At 44.1% G+C, this 21440-nt stretch overlaps 1 protein-coding gene across 1 annotated transcript in view; it reads right to left on the minus strand.

The window, feature by feature from the left end:
* The window catches only part of PSMD7 (proteasome 26S subunit, non-ATPase 7), a 36252-nt gene extending 16922 nt beyond the window's left edge, over positions 1-19330 (minus strand). Inside the window, exons 1-5 of the mRNA XM_030204670.1 lie at positions 19173-19330; positions 16666-16757; positions 8087-8179; positions 5740-5837; positions 4707-4787 (exon numbers count right to left, since the gene is read on the minus strand). Coding sequence (XP_030060530.1) covers positions 4707-4787; positions 5740-5837; positions 8087-8179; positions 16666-16757; positions 19173-19246 — 438 coding nt within the window. The 5' untranslated portion in view covers positions 19247-19330. The remainder of the gene's footprint in view (positions 1-4706; positions 4788-5739; positions 5838-8086; positions 8180-16665; positions 16758-19172) is intronic.
* Between the last annotated feature and the right edge of the window lie 2110 nt (positions 19331-21440).

Here is a 21440-nt window from a genome sequence, read left to right on the forward strand (position 1 = left end):
ATGTGCCAACGTTGTCCAGTTCAGCACACTATTGACTGCCAAGTTCATACAAAGTTAATTATGTTCAGTGGAACATAAATCTGTTGGCTCAGTCTGCCTGCTATGTGAATATTCCATCACCGTTTCATTATTGCGACCACGTATTACATATGGGCATTTGCTTTAAACTTTGATCTAGACCTTACATACACATGGTTTGCTGTTTAAACCCAAAGGTGAATCCTACAGGTGGCTGAACAACTAGGTATAAACTGTGTTGTTTCTGACTACTTGTTTTGGACTGCTTTGGGTCCTGCTGATCTGTACATCTGCTGTCTGGAATTTTGGAAGATGGAAATAAAAATTAAATTCTGGATGTAAAAAAAAAGAAAGAAATAAAGAAAGACTGAAGAAGTGCTCAGCCTGCGTGCGGTGCAGTGTAGAATTGGTAGGAATCGCATTACCTGTGGGGGTGGAGGGCTGGTATTGGGTAAGTAGCTATAACCGGCAGGAACATGGTGAAGGCTAGCAGTTCGAGCATGCAGGTGTCAGCGATCCGATCTTAGGCAAGAACCGCCACCATGTTAGTTCCAGCATCAGGAATAGAACAGTTTCCACAGCTGGAGCCCATGTCGGTGCTGCCAAATCAAATTGAAGGTGGTCAAGCCCTGAAAGACTCCGGAGTGGATTTTTCCGCAGAACTTATTCTATGTGTCAAGCATTTTGCATGTGTCAGGCAGGAGTCAGGCTGAGCAAGGCACCAGGGGGACCGCAGGAACCACTACCTCCCGACAAACAGCAGAGGCTGATTGGGAGAAGGAAGTCTTTGTAGACACAGATTCCCCTCTTTCACAGAATGATTTTGCAGAAGAGGACAAGGAACTGTTGAACAGCCAGGATGTGGAGGAGGATGCCTGGAAGGAGGTAAAGTCTTCTGGGGAGGATTCTTCTGTGGTGAGGGTCTTCCACAGGGAAGAGTTACAGGAGCTCATCAGCCAGGTATCAGCGCTGTTGAAGTTTAAGGAGGACCCTAAATCCAGTCCACACAGTGGACCCATTGCTCAAGGGGATGAGGAAGGCCTCACATTCTTTTCCTATGCAGCAAGACGTCAGGGATGTTATCCAGGCACAGTGGAATTGCCTGGATGCCCCCTTGTGAGTGGCAAGCTCCATTGTCCAGTTGTACTGTATTCTGTAGAAGGACAGAGTGTTATTATGTCCCACAGTAGTGGACGCTATGGTGTCGACAGTTACTGATAGGAATATGGTTCTGGGGGATGGTGGTACGGCTTTGAAGGATCCTTAGATCCACAGAATGGAGGTCTCACTGAAACTGAATTTTGATGTGGCTGCATTGGCAGTGAAGGTAGTTACATGCAGTGGGGCCACATGGTGAGAACTTGTGTGATAGTCTGAGTGGATATTGGATAGGTCTAGGGACGATATGGCATTGTTGGACCAAGAGGTGGCGAAACTTGAGATAGGGTCCTCCTTGTTTGATGCCTTGTATGACCTTCTTAGAGTGTCAGCAGAGTCCATGGCTCTCAGTGTGGTGGCCAGGTCCTTGTGGTTGCGTGGCTAGTCAGTAGATGTGGCCTCTAAGTCAAACCTTGATAAGTTCCCCTTTAAGGGGTCTCTGTTTGGTGATGACCTGGATGAGCTGGTCAAGAGTCTAGGTGAGACGAAGGCACCCAGACTGCTAGAGGATAGGCCTAAGACAACAGGTAGAGGTCAGAGTTTCAAAGGAATAGGCCTAGAAGATCAGTGGAGGTCAGCACAGTAGGTTTTTCAGAGAACTCAGTCCTTTCATGGTGGTCAATATGGGAGCATTGTTTCCAATGAAACTGTTGGGAGTCCAGCCTCCAGTGGCTGTAGGAGTGAGAGTTTTATCAGAGGTAGACCCAGATTATTGACAATCAGTGGGTATTAGAGATAGCTTGCAACCTGTCGGATGCCTTTGTGGAGTCTCCACGTTGGGCAAGGTGGTGCTTCCTGTTCCACAAAAGGAGTTGGGCACCGGAAGGTATTCAAACCCATCTTGGATTTGAAGGGGGTGAATCTGTCTCTCAAAGTGCCCTCTTTTTGCACGGAAATGATGGTCGGTCATTGTGGTGGCAAGGTCAGAAGAATTCCTCACTTCTTTGGATATGACAGAGGCTTACCTCTATAATCTGGTCTAGCAGGGGCATCAAAGACTCCTTTGCTTTCCTTTGGGGAAGCTTTATCAGTTTTGTGTGCTCCCCTCTTGGTCTGGGAATGGCTCCATGCACCTTTCCCAAGGTGATGGAAGTAGTAGTGGTGGCTCTGCGGAAGGAAATAAACTTGGTTCATCTGTATCTGGATGTTTGGGCGAAACAGTGGACAGACAGCTGCATCTGTTGCAGCTTTTGGACTACTTAGGGGTCTGGTCTGACATAAAATTAGGGAGAGAGTTCCTTCCTAAAGCCTGGATTCAGAAATTGCAATCCCAGGTATGAACCTTTGCTACAGTTCCACTGCCCTTGGGCCAGGAACTTCCTGCAGGTGCTGGGCTCGATGGCAGCCAGCTTGGAAGTGGTGCCAATGGACTAGGGTCCACATGAGACTGCTGCAGGAAGCTCTTTTTTTTTGAGGTGGTGACCATAGTTTCAAGTCCTTGGAAATTTAAATTCTTCTTGGGGGCTCTGTGAGGCACAGCCTGGTAGTTACAGTCTCACAATCTGTGTGGGGACAGAAGCTTGAAACCTCCTCAGTGGACAGTCGTTAAAGGTTGGGGAGCCCACTGTCTGGGCCTTGTGATTCAAGATTGCTGGAGGCGGCTCAACGGTTTATCAATCAACCGGAGATGAAGGCGATTCGTCTGGCACTCCTTTAATTTCTGGACCTACTTTGAGAGGCCAATCAAGTCATCTTGGACAACACCACAATGGTAGCATATGTGAACTGACAGGAAGGTACCAAGAGTAGGCTATTGGCAGAAGAGGTGGCTTGTCATGGGCACAGCATCATCTGGAGGATCTGTCTGCGGTATATGGCAGGCATAGAAAACATTCCGGCAGATTTTCTGAGCAGATATGTGCTGGATCCAAGGGAGTGAAGCCTGGGAATGCAGGGCCTTCCACCACATCATGAACACATATGGTTCTCAGTGATAGAATTGATGGTGTCTATCCACAATGCAAAAGGTTCCCCGTTTCGTCAGTCAGAGAAGGGATTAGAAGTCAGAAGGCATAGGATGCCCTGACATAGAAGTGGCACTCGTCAGGTTTCCTGTATGTGTTTCCTCTGTGGACTCTCCAGGGCAGAACCATTCAGAGAATTGGGCTTCATTGGGGACCGGTGGTTCGGGTGGTGGCTGTTATACTGGTGCGTCTGGTGACAGGCCTTCCTCTTTGGCTACTGGACTCAGGGGACCTGTTGAGCCAGGGACAGGTGTCAATGCCCGGCCCGTCTCCACTCTGCCTTACAGCTTGGCCCTTGAGAGGGTGTGGTTGAGGAAGAGAGGGTATTTGGATAGAGCAAGTGGTACCCTCTTACATTCTAGGAAACAATCTAGCTCTCTGGCTTATGGCAGAGTCTGGTGTATTTTTGAAAGTGGTGCTTGGATTGTCGGATTTGGCTGTTTTAAGTCTTTGGCACCTCATATTTTGGATTTTCTGCAGGACAGCTTTGAGAAGGCCAAGGGTCTTGGCCTCATCTTCCATTAAAGTGCAGTTAGCATTGTTAAGAGTGCTTCCCAGGCTTGATCAGAGGCAAGACCTTGGCCTTCCATCAAATTATCTGCCAAAACCGCCCACTTCCGCTCAATATTACAGTAATCCAGGCCAGTTAAAACATTTTTTGTCAGATTACCCAATCTAAAATGCAAGTGTTACAATTAACACAAAATTGTCGCGCACATTTTTGAAGGATGTTTATATCCCAAGCATCCTTCCCCATCTTAGGGGGCTTCACTGGTTACCAATAAGAAACCAGGTTAAATGTAAGGTATTACTTCAGGAGAAGGCCCAGATTATACAAAGAAGCTATGTCAGTTCATGCTTTCTGCACACTTTTTTTGAGACAGTGTTTGGGTTCTCGCTGTCCACTCATAATGCGTGAATTTGCAATCTGTATATGAGAACCAGTCTTCTTCCGTTTGTGAAAGATCCCGTTGTTTCTTAACAGGATGAACTGACTTTTCGCTCCTTTCCTATTTTGTTGTTAGTCTGTAAACTGCTTTGGTTTACTAAATTAGTACAGTATAGCAAATTCTTAAACATTCCTCAGACAGGTCTGTGCTTGTCATTCCTACACCCTGTGGGGCTATTTTAGTAGTGGGCCAGTTATATGAAATGCACTGCCTCGGGAATTAAGACAAAAAGGTTCATACGCTTTCAAAAAGGCTCCTGCGTTTTTATTTTGTTTTTTTAATTGTCCAGTTGGGGTTTCATAATTAGTTGATGTCACTTAACCCTTCATTGCGCACCAGGCATAATAAAAATTTAGATTGTGAACCCACTAGGGACAGAGAAAGTACCTGTATATAATAAATGTAAACCACTTTGGTTGTATCACAGAAAGGCAGAATATCAAATCCATGACCTTTTCACCCTGTACATGATTTTACATGCATATGGTGATCCACTAAGGGGAGAGATCTTTCTCAAAATTGACAGGATGTATAATTTCACACAAACACACATCCTGTATCTCAAAGAGTGGAATCAGGAAGGTTAAGATGGGTAGAAATGGACAAGTAAACTCACATCATGAACTTCTTCCACAGAAATATAGGCTTCTGTAGGGAGCCCAAGATCCTTTGGTTTTACATCAATGATTACTAGCACCTGGAAGAGAAAAGACATCTCTCAAAGCACAGCTCAAATGAAGTCACCTGTCCTCCACAACTAGGATAACCTTTCTGATACAGCCTCACCAAACCCAGGATCTTTGCTTTCTGCCAAAATTGAATCTGAAACCAAAACTGGCTGCTCGGTTTTGACAGAAACTGAAATCTTATATGAATCTGCCCACCACCCGAATATTCCCCCTGGCGGTGGCCCCTTAACTCTCGCCGCACTCCCCATCACACAAATAGGCCCTCCCTGGGCCTACTTTAGGAAGCCCTGGTGGCACAGTGACCTCTTCGGGGGCAAGAATGAGCCCCATGCCGCTGCTCCAACACAATGGCTGCCGAGACTGCCCTGGGAGGTCCTGACAGCCATTTTGTGACTGGAACCAGCACGGGCGGGAGACTCACTCCTGTCTGTGCTGGTTCCAATCGGAAAAATGGCTGCCAGGACCTCTTGAGACAGTCTCTCGAGACTGCTGTGGGAAGTCTCAGGAGCCACTACATCAGAGCAGCAACACCGGGCAGGAATAAGGGGGGAGGGCCTACAGGTGGTCGGGTGGGGGAGGGGGAAAGAAGAGTGAGTGATCAGGGCAGGGGTCAAGTTTTGAGTTTCAGCCAAAAATGCAGACACATTTTCGGGAGAAACCTAAACCCGGATTTCAGTCTGGTTTCGGTGCTGAAACCGAAATTCAGCTGACCTCTAACTGCTGGAACACCCTGAAACGTAGGATTGGTTTCATGGGTCCCAGCCATGTCCTAAAAGACAATAACGTACAGCAAAAGCTGACAAGTGAGGACTAAAATGTTAATTAGTTCCAGAGTACACACCCGCACCATGCTAACATCCAAAGAACAAGTCACATTTAAAAGCACAAACGGAAGAAGGGGAGGGTGGAAATCAGAGCACCTCAATCAAGCTGGAACAAGCGACCTGCAGCAGAACTTACCGAGTTGGGACAGTATCTTTTCATGAGCTCATTGACAGAAATGTCATTCTTATGCAGTTTGGGTCCTGTGTGGTACCAGCCAACTATTCTCTCTCTTGCTGTAAAGAAAAAAGCAAGAATAATTTCAAAAGCCCAGAACTGTCAAGCGATTTCTCTTTGCATAATGCCACGTGACTAAAGAAATCCGTGAATGAGACATGCAAGCCAAAAACAAACCCTGCCAATTGTGAAGTAAACGCAAGCAGTTCCCTGCCTATTTCAGGCTGCAGCACAGAAGCTCCCAGTCATTTTAACAGAAAACTATCAGAAAACAAAGCCAAGCAGATTCATGTCAATAGTCAGAAGCACAAAAGCCAATAAAGAGGCAACCAACAAAAAACTAGAATGAGAAAGGAGTTTGTTACATAAATGCCGTATTTGAAGATTCTCTAAACAGACCTTTTTTCAACACCAACATATTGCACGAGGTCTAAAGTTGTCCAAAACAAATGTGAACTTATGCTAGAGAGTCCTCAGCTCCATTCTGTTTAATCATCTCCATCAATCCATAGAATTTGTTTTAAATATGTAAAAAAACGACCTTTTGAAGTATTTGAATAAGTAAATGTAGTGTTCCAACAAACAGAATGGATACACTGGCCCATATAGGCTCTTAAACGAACATCGGATTTCAAATCTCAGCACACCCATGCGGAAAGAAACCACCAAGGTAAGCTCAGGAAAACTGCTTGCTCACTTCAGAGCACCAAGATGAATCAAGTCCGGTACCCAACACAGGCAGTACGTGCTTTCACTTCTTTGGACAAACGACATCTTCAATACATGGAAAACTAATCAATTAGGGGAAAAAACCCCCCAAACAAACCAGTTATACAACAACACGGCAGTGAAGAAAATCCAGTCTGACTGATGACCAGAGCAGTAGGCTGAGAACCAGGGTTCAAATCCCACTGCTGCTCTTGGGTGAATCTCTTAACCCTCCATTACCTCAGTTATAAACTTACAAGCCTTTTTACTAAACAAGGCCATGTTTACTACTGGGTTAAGATGACCATATTTCTTATTTTTAGTATTAATGGCCAAGTGCTAATTTTCCTGTTAGCACACGAGTCCCTACAACCACCTAACTGATTAGCGCAGAACACGCCCACTCTGCCCCCAGCACAAAAAACGCATTTTACTTTTAGGGCGTGGGTAGCTCATGCATCCCCAAATTACCGCGGGAAGCCTCAGTGCACCTCTAAGAGTAGGAGTCTTTCAAGACACACACTCCCCTGTTGAAGCTTCTAACGTTGAGCTGGATCCTTGCAAATGCTGAAGGTATTTCCTCAGTGGCATCAGATGACATCAGTGGTACATAATGTCCTGCCTCCACTCTTCCCCTCCTTCCTTACCCTTCGCCCTGCCTCCACTCTTCCCCTCCTTCCTTACCCTTCGCCCTGCCTCCACTCTTCCCCTCCTTCCTTCCCTTTGCCCTGCTTCTACTCTTCCCCTCCTTCCTTTCCCATCACCCTGCCACCACTGTTTCTACCAGCTGACATGCCTCCTTGCTGTTACTGGCCCACACGAAGGTCATCACCTCTTCCTCATTCTGTCAAGAATGCAAACACTCCAAATTGTTGAATCTCTAAGGTACAAAATTTTGATAGTAAGCCCTCTGGGCAGAGGGAAATATATATCTACTGTACCTGAATGTAACTCCCCTTGTGCTACCACTAAAAAGCAACAGTTAACACATTTTAGAAAACACAAAAAGCAACGGAGCCACTGGTTTGCAGGCCTTGCAATGAAGAACACTGGAATAAAGCATCTAAGAATATGGGAACCTTATCTAATAATCCACTACGCTTTATTTTACTGCTTTCATGACAAAAGTGAAAATCACGATACCTTAACACTTGTAGTCTTATGTATATCAAGGACAAAAATCCAAGACAATTCAGTGGAGACCACATTCACACGCTGTCTTAAGCCTCCAACTAAACACGATAGTTAAGAAGCACATTAATGCAAAATCTCTCTTGGCTTTTAATCTGCATTTTGGTATTGCTTCAAAGACTTCTCCTATGAAACTTAAATCTCTCAAGAATGGTTCCTATACTAAGGAAAGGGTTGGGATTTGATAAACTGCTTTTCTGTGGTTAGAATTAAAGCGATTTACATATTATATACAGGTACTTATTTTTTAGATGGGGCAATGGAGGATTAAGTGACTAGCAGATTTGGGAAAATGTCTTGGCCTGCCAGTTTGTTCCTGATTAATTTCTTGAAAGGTCTGAGACTGTCCCATGCTTGGCACATATCTGATGACAGGAGGGTAGACTCATTCTTACACAGACTCACTTACCATTCACTTTCTTAAACATGCCGTACATGTTTTCCAGATAATCATGATCAAGAAACCAGACGGAATCATCTTTTTCATCTTCATCAAAGGGAACTGGCAAAGCAAAGATTTAAACATATCAATGTAGGTTCTGGATTTTAAATGAAGAATATTTTACAACTGTCTCAAGCATAAAACAGATTTTATCGGATCATTAGACAGACAGTATTAGAGCCGTTAAATATTGTGGTTTGATGAAAAGCCACACTTAAGGAGCACATCTGAAAAACAAAATTACTGAACATACGGAGAGGCATGGATTCATGGGACACAGTCAACACGGACTTACCAAAGAACTACAGCTGTACCAAACGTTTGTATTTGGCCGAATAGTGATTTAAATTCAAATAATCCAGGCTCTACTGTGATAAATCCTACTGAAATAAACACTTGATCTCGGATTTCACGATACTTCTTTTATTATTTGTTAAAGCTCAATGCCTGTTCTTCAAATTTGGCCAAATAATTTTTGTTAATTGTATTGGGTACTGCTCTACAAACAGCTCTTCCCTGACCAAGCTACAAGAATGCTTTGAAGGCATCTGTGGTGAAATATAGATTTTTATATGCACAGAGTCTTTCTTGGGATGTCTGTTTGCCCCAGTAAGAATTTCTTCCCTGTTGCAAACTCTTAAATGACCGTGCAAGTGATCTCCCATCATTGCAGTGTTCTGCACATTTGGTAGTTGCGAGGCCTCAGACAGATAACTGGGCAAAGACAGGACTGCATTTGTTCACTTTCTGTCTTGCCTCTGAGACAGAAGTAACCTTCTGGAGATCTCTTGGCTTCGAGTAAATCTTTACTCCCCCAGGCAGAATTCCAGGCAAGAAAAACTCTGGCTACTAAATAAGTATTAGACATAATAAATGTTTATTCAAATTGCCAAAGAAGCCAATCAGTAATTAATGAAATTGTAACAAAAAAGCCTACCAGACCAGGCTGACTGCTCAGGTTGCACATCTACCCTCTGTTGGAGACTGAGATTTACTGGCTGCTTGGGGGTTGGCAGGTTTTAGTGTTCTCAGTCTCCCTCTGCTGGTAGGCGTGCATAACCCAAGCGTCTTGACCGGTCTGGAGGGTCGCTGAGGAAACTCCCAATACAGTATAATATGTAGCAAATAAAAACAGTGTTTTCCCTGGGAGCTGTCAATATGTCCACCTGCTAGTGGACACACTGAGGCTCGCCATCCTCAGTTCTGTTTCCTCTTAAATACCTTTTTCTTCCTTTCTTCATTATCAATTATAATTACCCTTCCTACCTAATGAATCTTTCCAGAATATTCTGTTTCCTGTTATGAATCATGTTCCATCAAATTCTATCATTTATTCCCTTATTATATTGGCAGTTAGGGCCTGTGATGCATATATAAGCATATTTTCATTATGGGTTGACCTATGTCCTTGGTATGCACAGTCATCATACTAGCCCCCTCCACCCTCTTGCTAAGGCTATAGTTTTACCCACAACCACTTACTTCTCCTTCTGATTGTTTATCTGGATACTGCACATGTCCTTAGTCATAGAAGCATCTGGCTCTTAGTTGCTGACCAGCAACTTTTCACAAGTTAGCATAGGTCAAATGTCAAACCACAAATTTCTACATAGTTAGAAAAGTAGTTACCAGAAAAAAATGCTGTGTTGCAATTCCAGATCTGCTCCCAGCAATATTAGAATAAAAACTAGAAATATGTATGGTTTGCACCTTTTCATGGCCTCTATGATATACACATTTCATGCACTGAATGTCACCAGTACCTGCACAACTCTTAGTTCCTCCAGGCTCTGTCCCAGACTCTCTCTCTCTTGTCTGGATTTGACATGGCCAGTTAATCGTCGTCACATATCCAAGGAATCAATTAACTATCAACTCTTCAAAAATATGTAAAATAAAAACTTCTTTGTGTAAAGTGATGTGCTCAGAAATTACACGTGACTCAAGTATGTGTGAAACATCATATCTGCCAGTCATTGTCATCTATCGTTGAACATTAATAGTCCACCCTACCATGATTTTCTCAAAGTCCATTGTCAATAATAGAATAAGTCAAAAAACAGGAAGACTTATCTGTAAAACAGGATAGTCGGTTCTCTCTGCTATTCACTCACTGAAATAACTCCATATAGGTTGGGCCAATGTGCACCTATGTCATCGTTTGTGGTCCTACATCTATCTATATGGAGTTATTTCAGTGAGTGAATAGCAGAGAACCGACCATCCTGTAGGCTTGCTCTAGTTCTCTCCTTTTTCATGATGATGGAGTGTGTTATCAGTGATCTGCTTTTCTACGTTGGGTTGCCTGACAGGAACTGTCTGAATAGGTGGGCTTTCAGGTGTTCTCAAAAGGATACTCATCCATGAATTTTATGTTTTTTGGTAGAGTGTTCCAGAGTTTGGTGCATATATAAGAGAAGCCAGTGATGGATGTAGATTTATATTTTAGGCCTTGGCATCTAGGGAAGTGGAGGGTGAGGATTTTGGTTGCGTTCCAAATTGGTAGGTCTGACTGGTCATATAGCCTTTGGTGAGAGGCCGAAGATTATTCTATAGGTCAGAGAGCAGATCTTGAAGGATATGTGTGCTTTGATGGGTAGCCAGTGGAATTTTTGGAGTAAAGGTCTAGCACAGTTGAATCGTTTCTTTCCCGAATATGAGTCTAGCTGCTGTATTTTGTGCCGTTTGTAATTTCTGTAGAATTTGGTCCTCGCATTCAGTGTAGATTCCACTGAGTAAGAATCGTGGTTTGGACAAGGGTGCGGAACATGTCTCTTGGAAAATAGTGTTGTATAGATTTTCTTTGTGGTGTTTGCTGCCTGGCTATCGAGGGATAGGTTGTGATCTATTGTGATTCCTAGTATTTTTAGGTTGTATACTACTGGAAGCGATGATCCCGTGGTGTTGATGTTGGTGTAGCGTTCGGTGTTTTTTTCTCTATTCAGTTTGAAGGTGGATGCCCAAGATTCCATACTACTTATGTCATTTGTGATTATGGAGGTGATTTCAGTTAGGTCATTCTTGAAAGGGATATAGATTGATATGTCATTGGCGTAGGATGAAGGAGTTGAAGCCATGTTTGGATAGAGACCTTGCAAGGGGGAATAGGTTAAATAGTATTGGTAAGAGGAGGGCTCCGCACTCTGCTTCCCGGGAGGGGGGTGGGGGGGAAGAGTTTGATTTTACTTGCTCTTCCTCCGTTTCTGGATTTGTGAAGTATTCTTTGTAGGATTTGATGGTCGACCACGTCATCATTTTACATATTGTGATGATTTTCTGACTGTGGAAAGCAGCCTTTTCTTCTGTTTTGCTCTACTTTGAGCGCATTCGACAGCGCTTATATCTCCAGTCTCATTTTTCTTTTTCACTGGTAATTGGTGCCCATTGCTTTCACGATCTCTGGTTCGTTGTTCATTTACTTTGCTGCCTCTATCCCACTGTCTATACTGCACACTGTAATATGTTATTCCTTCCCTTACACTGGAAGTTATTTTGCTTTTTCTCCACATACATCTGGTATACTTTCATTTTTAGTATTGTAGTATTAAAGCTTCCGATTAACTATAACATATTATCTCTTATGTATTACTTGTTCTGTGCACTTTTATTTTTTTTTCAACGTCCAACCTTTATGTGCAGAAGTGAAGCTTTACTCAAAGTACTTCATTTTGCTCACGTTTCTTTCCCTGTTTTTTTTTTTTTTTAACCAACTATGTCACATTCCCATGCACCCACACATATGGACTATCACTTTTTTTTTTTTTTTTTTTAAATAAACTTTTATTGGTGACATCAACAATTGTGTTATTCCAGTCTTATCACAATAAGTATAACATTTTCACAACCTTCATGTAACTTTTGTCTCACATTGTCACACCTTTTGTTATTTCTCCCCCCTTCCCTTAAACTAATCCCTCTCCCTCCCTTTCTCCCCCTACCCTTCCCCACCCCCCACCCACCTTCCCTTCCTCCCAGGTAGTGCTCTGCTAGTATGCTTATGCCTATCCATTAAGCACTCTACTCCGTGCCGAGGGTGTTAGAGTATCCAGGAAAGGCTGCCAACACTTAAAGAACTTGTCTCCCCTCGGGGATGCTAAATCAGGTAGATCTTTTCGCTCCATAGCGCATAAGGAGAGCATGTAGGCCCGCCACAACTGGATCGAGGGTCCTTCCTCCTTGAGCCACAATTTAAGTATAGATTTCTTCCCCATCATCACCGCTCTCCGTAAAAAGGCTTTGAGACCTGTTTTCTTTCTGCCCCTGGTTGCATATATCTCAAACAATAGGCCAGGTTGTCGATTCCACAAAACCCCCCACATCTTTGACACTTGTGTACATAATAAGGACCAAAAGGCTAATACAGGTGGGCAATGCCAAAACATATGGCCTAAGTGTGCTTTCTGCCCCGTGCATCCCGGACAGTCATCACTCTGCCGCAGGGTTGCCTTATAGGCTCTATGGGGAGAGACATACAATCTCATCAAAAATTTATACTGAGTTTCTCTAATATCTGTGTTCCCAAATTCTTTATAGCATGTCTGGAGGCAAGACTGTATGTTTATTTCCCTCACCCGAAGCCCCAGCTCTAGTGACCATTCCTGTGCCAATTTAGCATATGGTATTGGTGCCTGTGCCTCTTTAATCTGCGCATGGTAATATTTAAGAGGTACCGCCCTCTGTGCTTCTAGGTCATATATTTCTGTCAACTGGCTGCGCACTTTGGAAGTAAGTGACCGTTGTGGGAGTGAGCTTATATAATGCTTTAGCTGAGTGTATGCAAGAAAGTCCTGACACATTAATCCCTGGCGGCTATACAACTCCTCCTTTGTCCTTAACGTGCCGTCCCCCTTCATGATCTGGAACAGAAAAAAAATGCCCTCTGTTCTCCAGGTGACAAAAGTAGCTGAGGAGCTGCCCACTGGAAACTCTGCGTTTCCTCCCAGGGGTAAGAATGGGGTCACCTTCGGATTTAACTGGAATAATTTGCAGATCCATTTCCACGCTTTTTTCATAGGTCTAAAGAGTGTCAATATATTTTTTGGGTGTGTCCCCCTTCCCAGCCCTACATGCAACCAATAGCTAAAATGTATGTTGCCCAACAGCGTACATTCCATTTCTGGGAAGGAAAAGTGTGATGTTCCCTTAAACCAATCCGCTATGTGTCGCATGCATCCTGCTACCGACATCCATTTCACACTCAGTACACCCAATCCTCCCTTGTCCTTTGGTAGATATGTTTGTTTGAATGACACTCGGGCCCTACGTCCATCCCACAAAAATCGCTTAAGCATCCTATGGAGGTCTACCTCCTCTTTATGAGTTAGAAACAATGAGAGCACCTGCACCACATACGTCCACTTAGGTACGAGGATCATATTGTATAGCGCTACCCGCCCCAATAGTGAGAGGGGTAATTTTTGCCACATCAGTAAAGCTGTCTTTGTGGTATCCCACAATGGTCGCAAATTGAGGGCGTGTACCTTATTCAATTGGGTTGGAATGTATATTCCCAAATATTTAATCGCTTTTGTGCCCCATTGCAGCGGGAAGGATCCCTCCCACTGTGTCTTTATTGTCTCATTAGTTGGCAGAGCTACGGATTTTTGTTTATTTAATTTGAATCCTGAGTAATATCCAAATTCCTCTACTGTTTCCAACAATCCCGTTAGGGAGCCCTGTGGCCTTGTAAGTGTAAGCAGGATATCGTCCGCAAGCGCTAGCACCTTAATTTCAGTCTGCGGCATTGTTACTCCTGCAATCTCCTTGTTCTTACTGACCGAGCGCAGCAGGGGCTCTAAATATAATAAAAAGAGAAGGGGCGAAAGAGGACAGCCCTGCCGCGTTCCTCTTTGTATTGGAAAGGGTGTAGATATCATATTGTTTACTATAACACGTGCTGTGGGTGCTGCATACAATGTTAAAATCGCTCTGAGGTACCAGCCCTCTAGTCCCACATATTTCAATACCTCAAAAAGATATGCCCAGCTGACTTTGTCAAACGCTTTCTCCGCGTCAAGACTCACTAGTAGGAGCGGATCATTTCGCTCTTGACTCTGTGCTAGCGCTAACAAGGCTCGCCTGACATTGAGCCCAGGGTGCCTCCCTTTCACAAAACCAACTTGATGATCCCCTATCAAAGACGGTAAGTGTTTTGCTAGCCTATCTGCTAGGAGTCTGGCCAGTATTTTGAGATCAAGATTCAATAAAGATATTGGCCTATATGCTTCTAAAGCTTCTGGGGGCTTACCCGGTTTAGGTATCAGGGTTATTAGGGCCTCATTCACTCTAAGAGGCCATGCTCCACACTCCACCACATCCTCAAAGTATAGTGTAAGAGGCCCACCCACCCTGTGTCCCATAAGTTTATAGTATTCTGTGGAGAACCCATCTATCCCCGGGCTTGTGCCTCCTGCAAGGGACTTAATCACCTTCTGCACTTCCTGAGCTCTTATGGGGGCGTTAAGCTGGTCCCTAATTTCTTGGGGCAGGCGTGGCATTCCCGAGTCCTCTAAATAGTCCCCGGGCGCTGGTCCTACTGCTTCTGGGTCTGCCCCATATAGCTTCTTGAAATAGTCTGTGAAGAGTTGTAAGATTTCAGTAGGTTTGTGTTGCTGTGTACCATCTGGTGCTGTTAACGTGTGAATAAGTTTTTTAGTCGTCTATGTTTTTACCATTTTTGCTAATAATTTCCCGTTTCTGTTGCCAAATTTAAAATAATGATATCGCCTACTGAATAAAAATTTCTTCGTTCGTTCATGTATCAATGTGTTAAGCCCTGCTAAATTTGCCATCATGTGCTCATAAGTGGCGTCAGTTGGGTGTTGCTGGTGCTTCCTTTTGGCCTGCGTGTACTGGCGCTCTAATTGGATAATGCCTTGTGATATTCTCTTGTTCCTGGCAGCTACATAACTAATGATCTCTCCTCTCATCACTGCTTTGGATGTTTCCCAGAACAACTCAGGTGTGTCCTGGTGCTGTATATTGGTCTCAATATAACTATCCCACTTCTGTTCTAAATAAGACCTGAAATCTGGGTCTCCCGCTAAATATGCCGGGAATCTCCATCGCCTATGTTGTTCAATAGGTGGCCCCAATTCCACATCTATCCAAATTAACGTATGGTCTGAAATAGCCATCGGTCCCACCTCCGCAGAGTGTACTGCAGAGAACAAGGGGGCCGATACCAATATATAGTCGATACGAGACCACGTCCGGTGAACCCTCGAGAGGTGGGTGTAATCCCTTTGCGTAGGGTTCAGCAGCCGCCAGGGATCAACCAGATTTAGCGTGTCACATAAATAATCTAAACCTTTTCCCTTACCCATTGCCCCCCAAGCCGTGGACGATGATCGGTCCAGATCTGGGTTTAACACTTGATTAAAATCTCCCATTATTATCCATGGTGCCGTGTCATATTTTAGTCCTAATTTTACTAAGGTTGGAAAAAAACTTGGGTCACGGGTATTGGGCCCATAAATACCACAAAGATAATAATTCTGGCTCATGTAATTTATGTGTATCAAAATGTATCTGCCCTCCTTATCTCTTTCCACTACCCGTGACTCGCAGGGGAGGCCCCTCTTTATGAGGACTGCTACTCCTCCCTTACGGCCTGTGGCCGATGAGTAATAACATTCCCCCACCCATTGTTGTTTCAATTTCTGGTGTTCCTCGTCCGACAACTTAGTCTCCTGCAGACATGCAATAGAGGCCTGGTGGTGTTTTAGACATGTTAGTATCTTGGTCCGCTTCACTGGGGAATTTATCCCCGATACATTCCAAGATATCACACGCAGAGGAGGAGTCCTAACCATTAGCCTTTTGTAAGTGCCTCCTATACAATGTGTCCAGCATAGCTCTAGGCCCCAGGTCTCCCAGCCACAACCCGGCACTATCACTTTTTTTTACGTGCCCAGTGTTTTCCCACAGTTTTGTCTTATGTCCCTTTTTCTTTTCTACAGACAGCGTGTTTTCTGGCAATGTGAGTTCAGACATTGAAAAACTATATAAAGGTGTGTTGTTCTGCTTCATAACCATTTCCTGCTTTTCATTTGTAATGTTGAATTTGTATGCATTTATATTTAATATCATATCTGCTTTAATCCTTTACACATTACAGTTACTATATACACATGTGCATATTTTCAAGTAGTCCGTACCCCCGTTTTTTATATATTCATTTATAAAAATCTATTTGTGTGTATGTATATTATAGTTTATGTATTTTACAATGATTTAGATACATTTCCTATCAATGTGCTTTACACATTTTATTTCTTTTTTTATATATGTTCGAGTTATACCACAGATTGTTTTGACCTTAGGCTCCTGAAGCAGGCACTTAGCTGAAACACAGTGCCGTATCGGGTCTGGTACTCTCCATTCATCCTCTTATTCTTTTTGGAAGAGCCCTGCTGGCTACACCACTCATCCTGTGATTGGTTGTTAATACACAATGAGTAAAGGAGAATGACAGAATCTAGGTGCAGACAAGGTCAAATAAAGGGACTAGCACCAGTCAGGTGAAATGATGAAAAAAAACCCACCTGCAAAACTGTTGGACACGTCCAAGATTTTTTTGTGCCAGGAGCCCAGTAACACTCCAACCACTCGCTTCTGATTGCCAACTTTACCTATTCTGAAAAGCAAAGAGAGAGAGAAAGAAGAGGCTGTGGATTATAGCCATGGTGTCAGGGAAATCTGTAAAAGGGACTAAATCTGCCTGAGCCTGGTAAGCAGAAGAGTCTTGGACAGCTGTTGCTTTGGGGAACGAGGACTCATGCAGCTCTCGTTCCAGAGGATGGGTTTACCTGTATATAACAAAGTGTAGGAGGGGAAAGGAGAGCCAGGCCCAAGTCAGCAACAGCAAGTTCAGGGGTGTGTGTGTGTCAGGGAAAGCTGTAAAAGGGACTAAATCTGCCCGAGCCTGGTAAGCAGAGGAGTCTTGGTCAGCTCTTGCTTTGGGGAGCTGGAGCCAGAGCATGAGGCAACAGCAGGCAAGCAGAGGGATGTGTTTGTATATATCCATATGTGTAAGTGCAGGAGAGAGGCAGAGCCAGGCCCTGGTAATGAATGAGGAGCAGCACCTAAGTAGAGTGGCTCTGGAAGCTCTCTCCAGGGGATGTGTTTGTATATATAAATATATGTAAGTGCAGGAGGCAGGAGAGGAGCGAGAACAGAGCCAGGCCTCAACCATGATTGGATTAACCCCTTAGTAAGCTCTAGGCAAACAAGCTCACTGAGCCCACTGTAATATAAAACACTAGTAAAAAAGCCCCGTTTCTGATGCAAATGAAACGGGGGGCTAGCAAGGTTTTCTTCAGAGTGTGCATGTGGGAGTGTGTTTGTCCCTGCCCTCTGCCCTCTCTCCCTCCCCTCCCCCCTCTGAGTCCAGTCCTTCAGTGTTAAGTTTCCTGCTGTGCTGTGTTTGTGTTACAGAGAGAGTGAGACTCTTCACAAAAAAAAACACCAAAAGAAGAGGATGTGGGGACTATTGAATAATATGCATAGACATGTCCCAAACATCAATATGGAGCACAGGTCATAAATAAGTAGTAGTTTGATATCTGGAGACCATCAGATCTAACTGCCTCACACAACCATCAGAACATACAATTGTTCTATCGCAATGAGCGAAATGGTGTGGTGCAAATCCTCATCGGCTCCTCTCATTACTCACTCATATATGTGGTTTACAAAAAAGAAATATAAGAATGTAATGAATAGTTGGTGAATAATGAGAGGAGCCGATGAGGATTTGCACCACACCATTTCGCTCATTGCGATAGAACAATTGTATGTTCTGATGGTTGTGTGAGGCAGTTAGATCTCCAGATATCAAACTACTACTTATTTATGACCTGTGCTCCATATTGATGTTTGGGACATGTCTATGCATACAGAGAGAGTGAGGGCATCTCTCTCCTCCCCCCTCTGAGTCCTTCACTGTTACAGAGAGAGGGATTTCGTGCTGTGCTGTTTTCCTTCACTCATGGGGAAACCGGATATCTCTGGCGCTTCACACTTCCGGCTGGAGGCTTCATAGAACGTTGGTCTTGCCTTTTATATATATATAGACTAGTAAAAAAGCCCCGTTTCTGATGCAAATGAAACGGGGGCTAGCAAGGTTTTCTTCAGAGTGTGCATGTGGGAGTGTGTGTCCCTGCTCTCTGCCCTCTCTCCCTCCCCTCTTGGAGTCCAGTCCTTCAGTGTTAAGTTTCCTGCTGTTCTGTGTTTGTGTTAGAGTGAGGGCATCTGTCTCCCCTCCCCCCTCTGAGTCCTTCACTGTTACAGAGAGAGGGATTTCCTGCTGTGCTGTTTTCCTTCACTCATGGGGAAACCGGATATCTCTGGCGCTTCACACTTCCGGCTGGAGGCTTCATAGAACGTTGGTCTTGCCTTTTATATATATATAGACTAGTAAAAAAGCCCCGTTTCTGATGCAAATGAAACGGGGGCTAGCAAGGTTTTCTTCAGAGTGTGCATGTGGGAGTGTGTGTCCCTGCTCTCTGCCCTCTCTCCCTCCCCTCTTGGAGTCCAGTCCTTCAGTGTTAAGTTTCCTGCTGTTCTGTGTTTGTGTTAGAGTGAGGGCATCTGTCTCCCCTCCCCCCTCTGAGTCCTTCACTGTTACAGAGAGAGGGATTTCCTGCTGTGCTGTTTTCCTTCACTCATGGGGAAACCGGATATCTCTGGCGCTTCACACTTCCGGCTGGAGGCTTCATAGAACGTTGGGGTCGCCTTTTATATATATAGAAGAAGATATAGAAGATTTTAAAACTTGTACAAGCAGGGCAATACAAAGGGGGCCAATGCAAGGATTCTAGACAAACTTCTGTGGAGACTGGTGGCTGTAGTTGCACTTCTGCCAGTGAATTAGTGCATCTGAGAGGGCCCTAGGCAAGTGCCTAGCTTGCCTATAACTTTACTCCTGCCCCAGCCCCCATCGTGAGTCAGCAGCAGGAAAGCAGAGGGAGATGTGTCCAGGCCCCTGTCATGAGTCAGCAGAGGCGGGACCAGGCCTGAGTCGTGAGTCGGACCCGGCTCCGGTACTGACCTGTTGAAATGATCCACCACACTGAGCAGCACCAGCGGGTGAACCACCACCTTCTCCACCGCCAGCTCCGGCATCGCGTCCTCCCAGCAACAGCAGCAGCAGCCAACGCGCCTCCCGGCTGGTTTCCGGCCCACGCACCGGACGTGACGTCAACAGCGCTGTAACGGCCCCGGAAGAGGAAACGAAGCTACGGCGCAGGCGCACTAACTAACCCGGAAGCAAAAGGACGACGACTGCGCAACTAAGGATTGGGCGCTCAACTGACAGGCCTTCTTTTCTTTGCAATTTAAGTGTTATTCAATTGGAAATCCAGAATTGATTATATCTTCTAATAAAAAACCTTAAAGAAGGGTCAAAACATTGAAATGTAAATAGAGCCACATCCTGCAGCGCTGTGTAAAAATGCCCCACTTGTAAGCACTCGCCTCCACCTACCCTCCTCTCTTCCTTCCCGTTCACATTAATTGATTTGATTTGCTTACTTTATTTATTTTTTGTCTATTAGATTGTAAGCTCTTTGAGCAGGGACTGTCTTTCTTCTATGTTTGTGCAGCGCTGCGTACGCCTTGTAGCGCTATAGAAATGCTAAATAGTAGTAGTAGTAGTCTCTTGTAACCAGAGCTAATATTGTGATGTCATAATGCCTCAGTCCACCAATAAGAGCCAACCTCATCAGTGATGTCACAATGGCTTGATTGTCCTATACTTGGCTCACTTTTATTACATAGCTCTTTGAGCAGGGACTGTCTTTCTTCTGTGTTTGTGCAGCGCTGCGTACGCCTTGTAGCGCTATAGAAATGCTAAATAGTAGTAGTAGTAGTCTCTTGTAACCAGAGCTAATATTGTGATGTCATAATGCCTCAGTCCACCAATAAGAGCCAACCTCATCAGTGATGTCACAATGGCTTGATTGTCCTATACTTGGCTCACTTTTATTACATAGCTCTTTGAGCAGGGACTGTCTTTCTTCTATGTTTGTGCAGCGCTGCGTACGCCTTGTAGCGCTATAGAAATGCTAAATAGTAGTAGTAGTAGTCTCTTGTAATCAGAGGTGATATTGTGATGTCATAATGCCTCAGGCCACCAATAAGAGCCAACCTCATCAGTGATGTCACAATGGCTTGATTGTCCTATACTTGGCTCACTTTTATTACATAGCTCTTTGAGCAGGGACTGTCTTTCTTCTGTGTTTGTGCAGCGCTGCGTACGCCTTGTAGCGCTATAGAAATGCTAAATAGTAGTAGTAGTAGTCTCTTGTAATCAGAGGTGATATTGTGATGTCATAATGCCTCAGGCCACCAATAAGAGCCAACCTCATCAGTGATGTCACAATGGCTTGATTGTCCTATACTTGGCTCACTTTTATTACATAGCTCTTTGAGCAGGGACTGTCTTTCTTCTATGTTTGTGCAGCGCTGCGTACGCCTTGTAGCGCTATAGAAATGCTAAATAGTAGTAGTAGTAGTCTCTTGTAACCAGAGCTAATATTGTGATGTCATAATGCCTCAGGCCACCAATAAGAGCCAACCTCATCAGTGATGTCACAATGGCTTGATTGTCCTATACTTGGCTCACTTTTATTACATAGCTCTTTGAGCAGGGACTGTCTTTCTTCTATGTTTGTGCAGCGCTGCGTACGCCTTGTAGCGCTATAGAAATGCTAAATAGTAGTAGTAGTGACAATCTTTACATTTTTCATTTTTACAAATTTTTTATTAAATTTTAATAACAGGGGTAGGAAATACAAATTACAAGAAATAATCAGGTAATCACACCAAAGAATATCAGTGGACAGGTAACAGAAGGAGGAAAAGGAGGGAGGCAATTTGTGAATGCATTCAAAGCAAAACCTGCAATTTACACTTCAGTAATAGGAAGAACTCTTGTTTAAAGAAAGGTAGGTTGTTAAAGGCAGCCACACTTTATCAACATATATGGAAGTTCGAACTTTGAGGGCTAAAGATAGCTTACATTTGTGGATCTGTAAGACACAGAATGCCACCAAAAGTGAGAATTAAGAAAGGAGTTATCCTTCCAATTTGTTAAAACCATTTTAAAGCCTACAGCAATGAACGTATCATATAGTTTGGAGGAATATTTGTCTAGAGCACGTGAGGACGCCAGGCAGGTGACAATCTTTACAACAGTCACAGAATCACAATTGACTTTACCCACACACAAAATGACAACAATCCAACGAACGTTATTGTAAACAACAAGAAAAGACCAGCCAAATTCTCTTCAGTTGCTGTACATATGCCAAGGGTG

The sequence above is a fragment of the Microcaecilia unicolor genome, chromosome 5 (assembly GCF_901765095.1).
Source record: "Microcaecilia unicolor chromosome 5, aMicUni1.1, whole genome shotgun sequence".
NCBI lineage: Eukaryota > Metazoa > Chordata > Amphibia > Gymnophiona > Siphonopidae > Microcaecilia > Microcaecilia unicolor.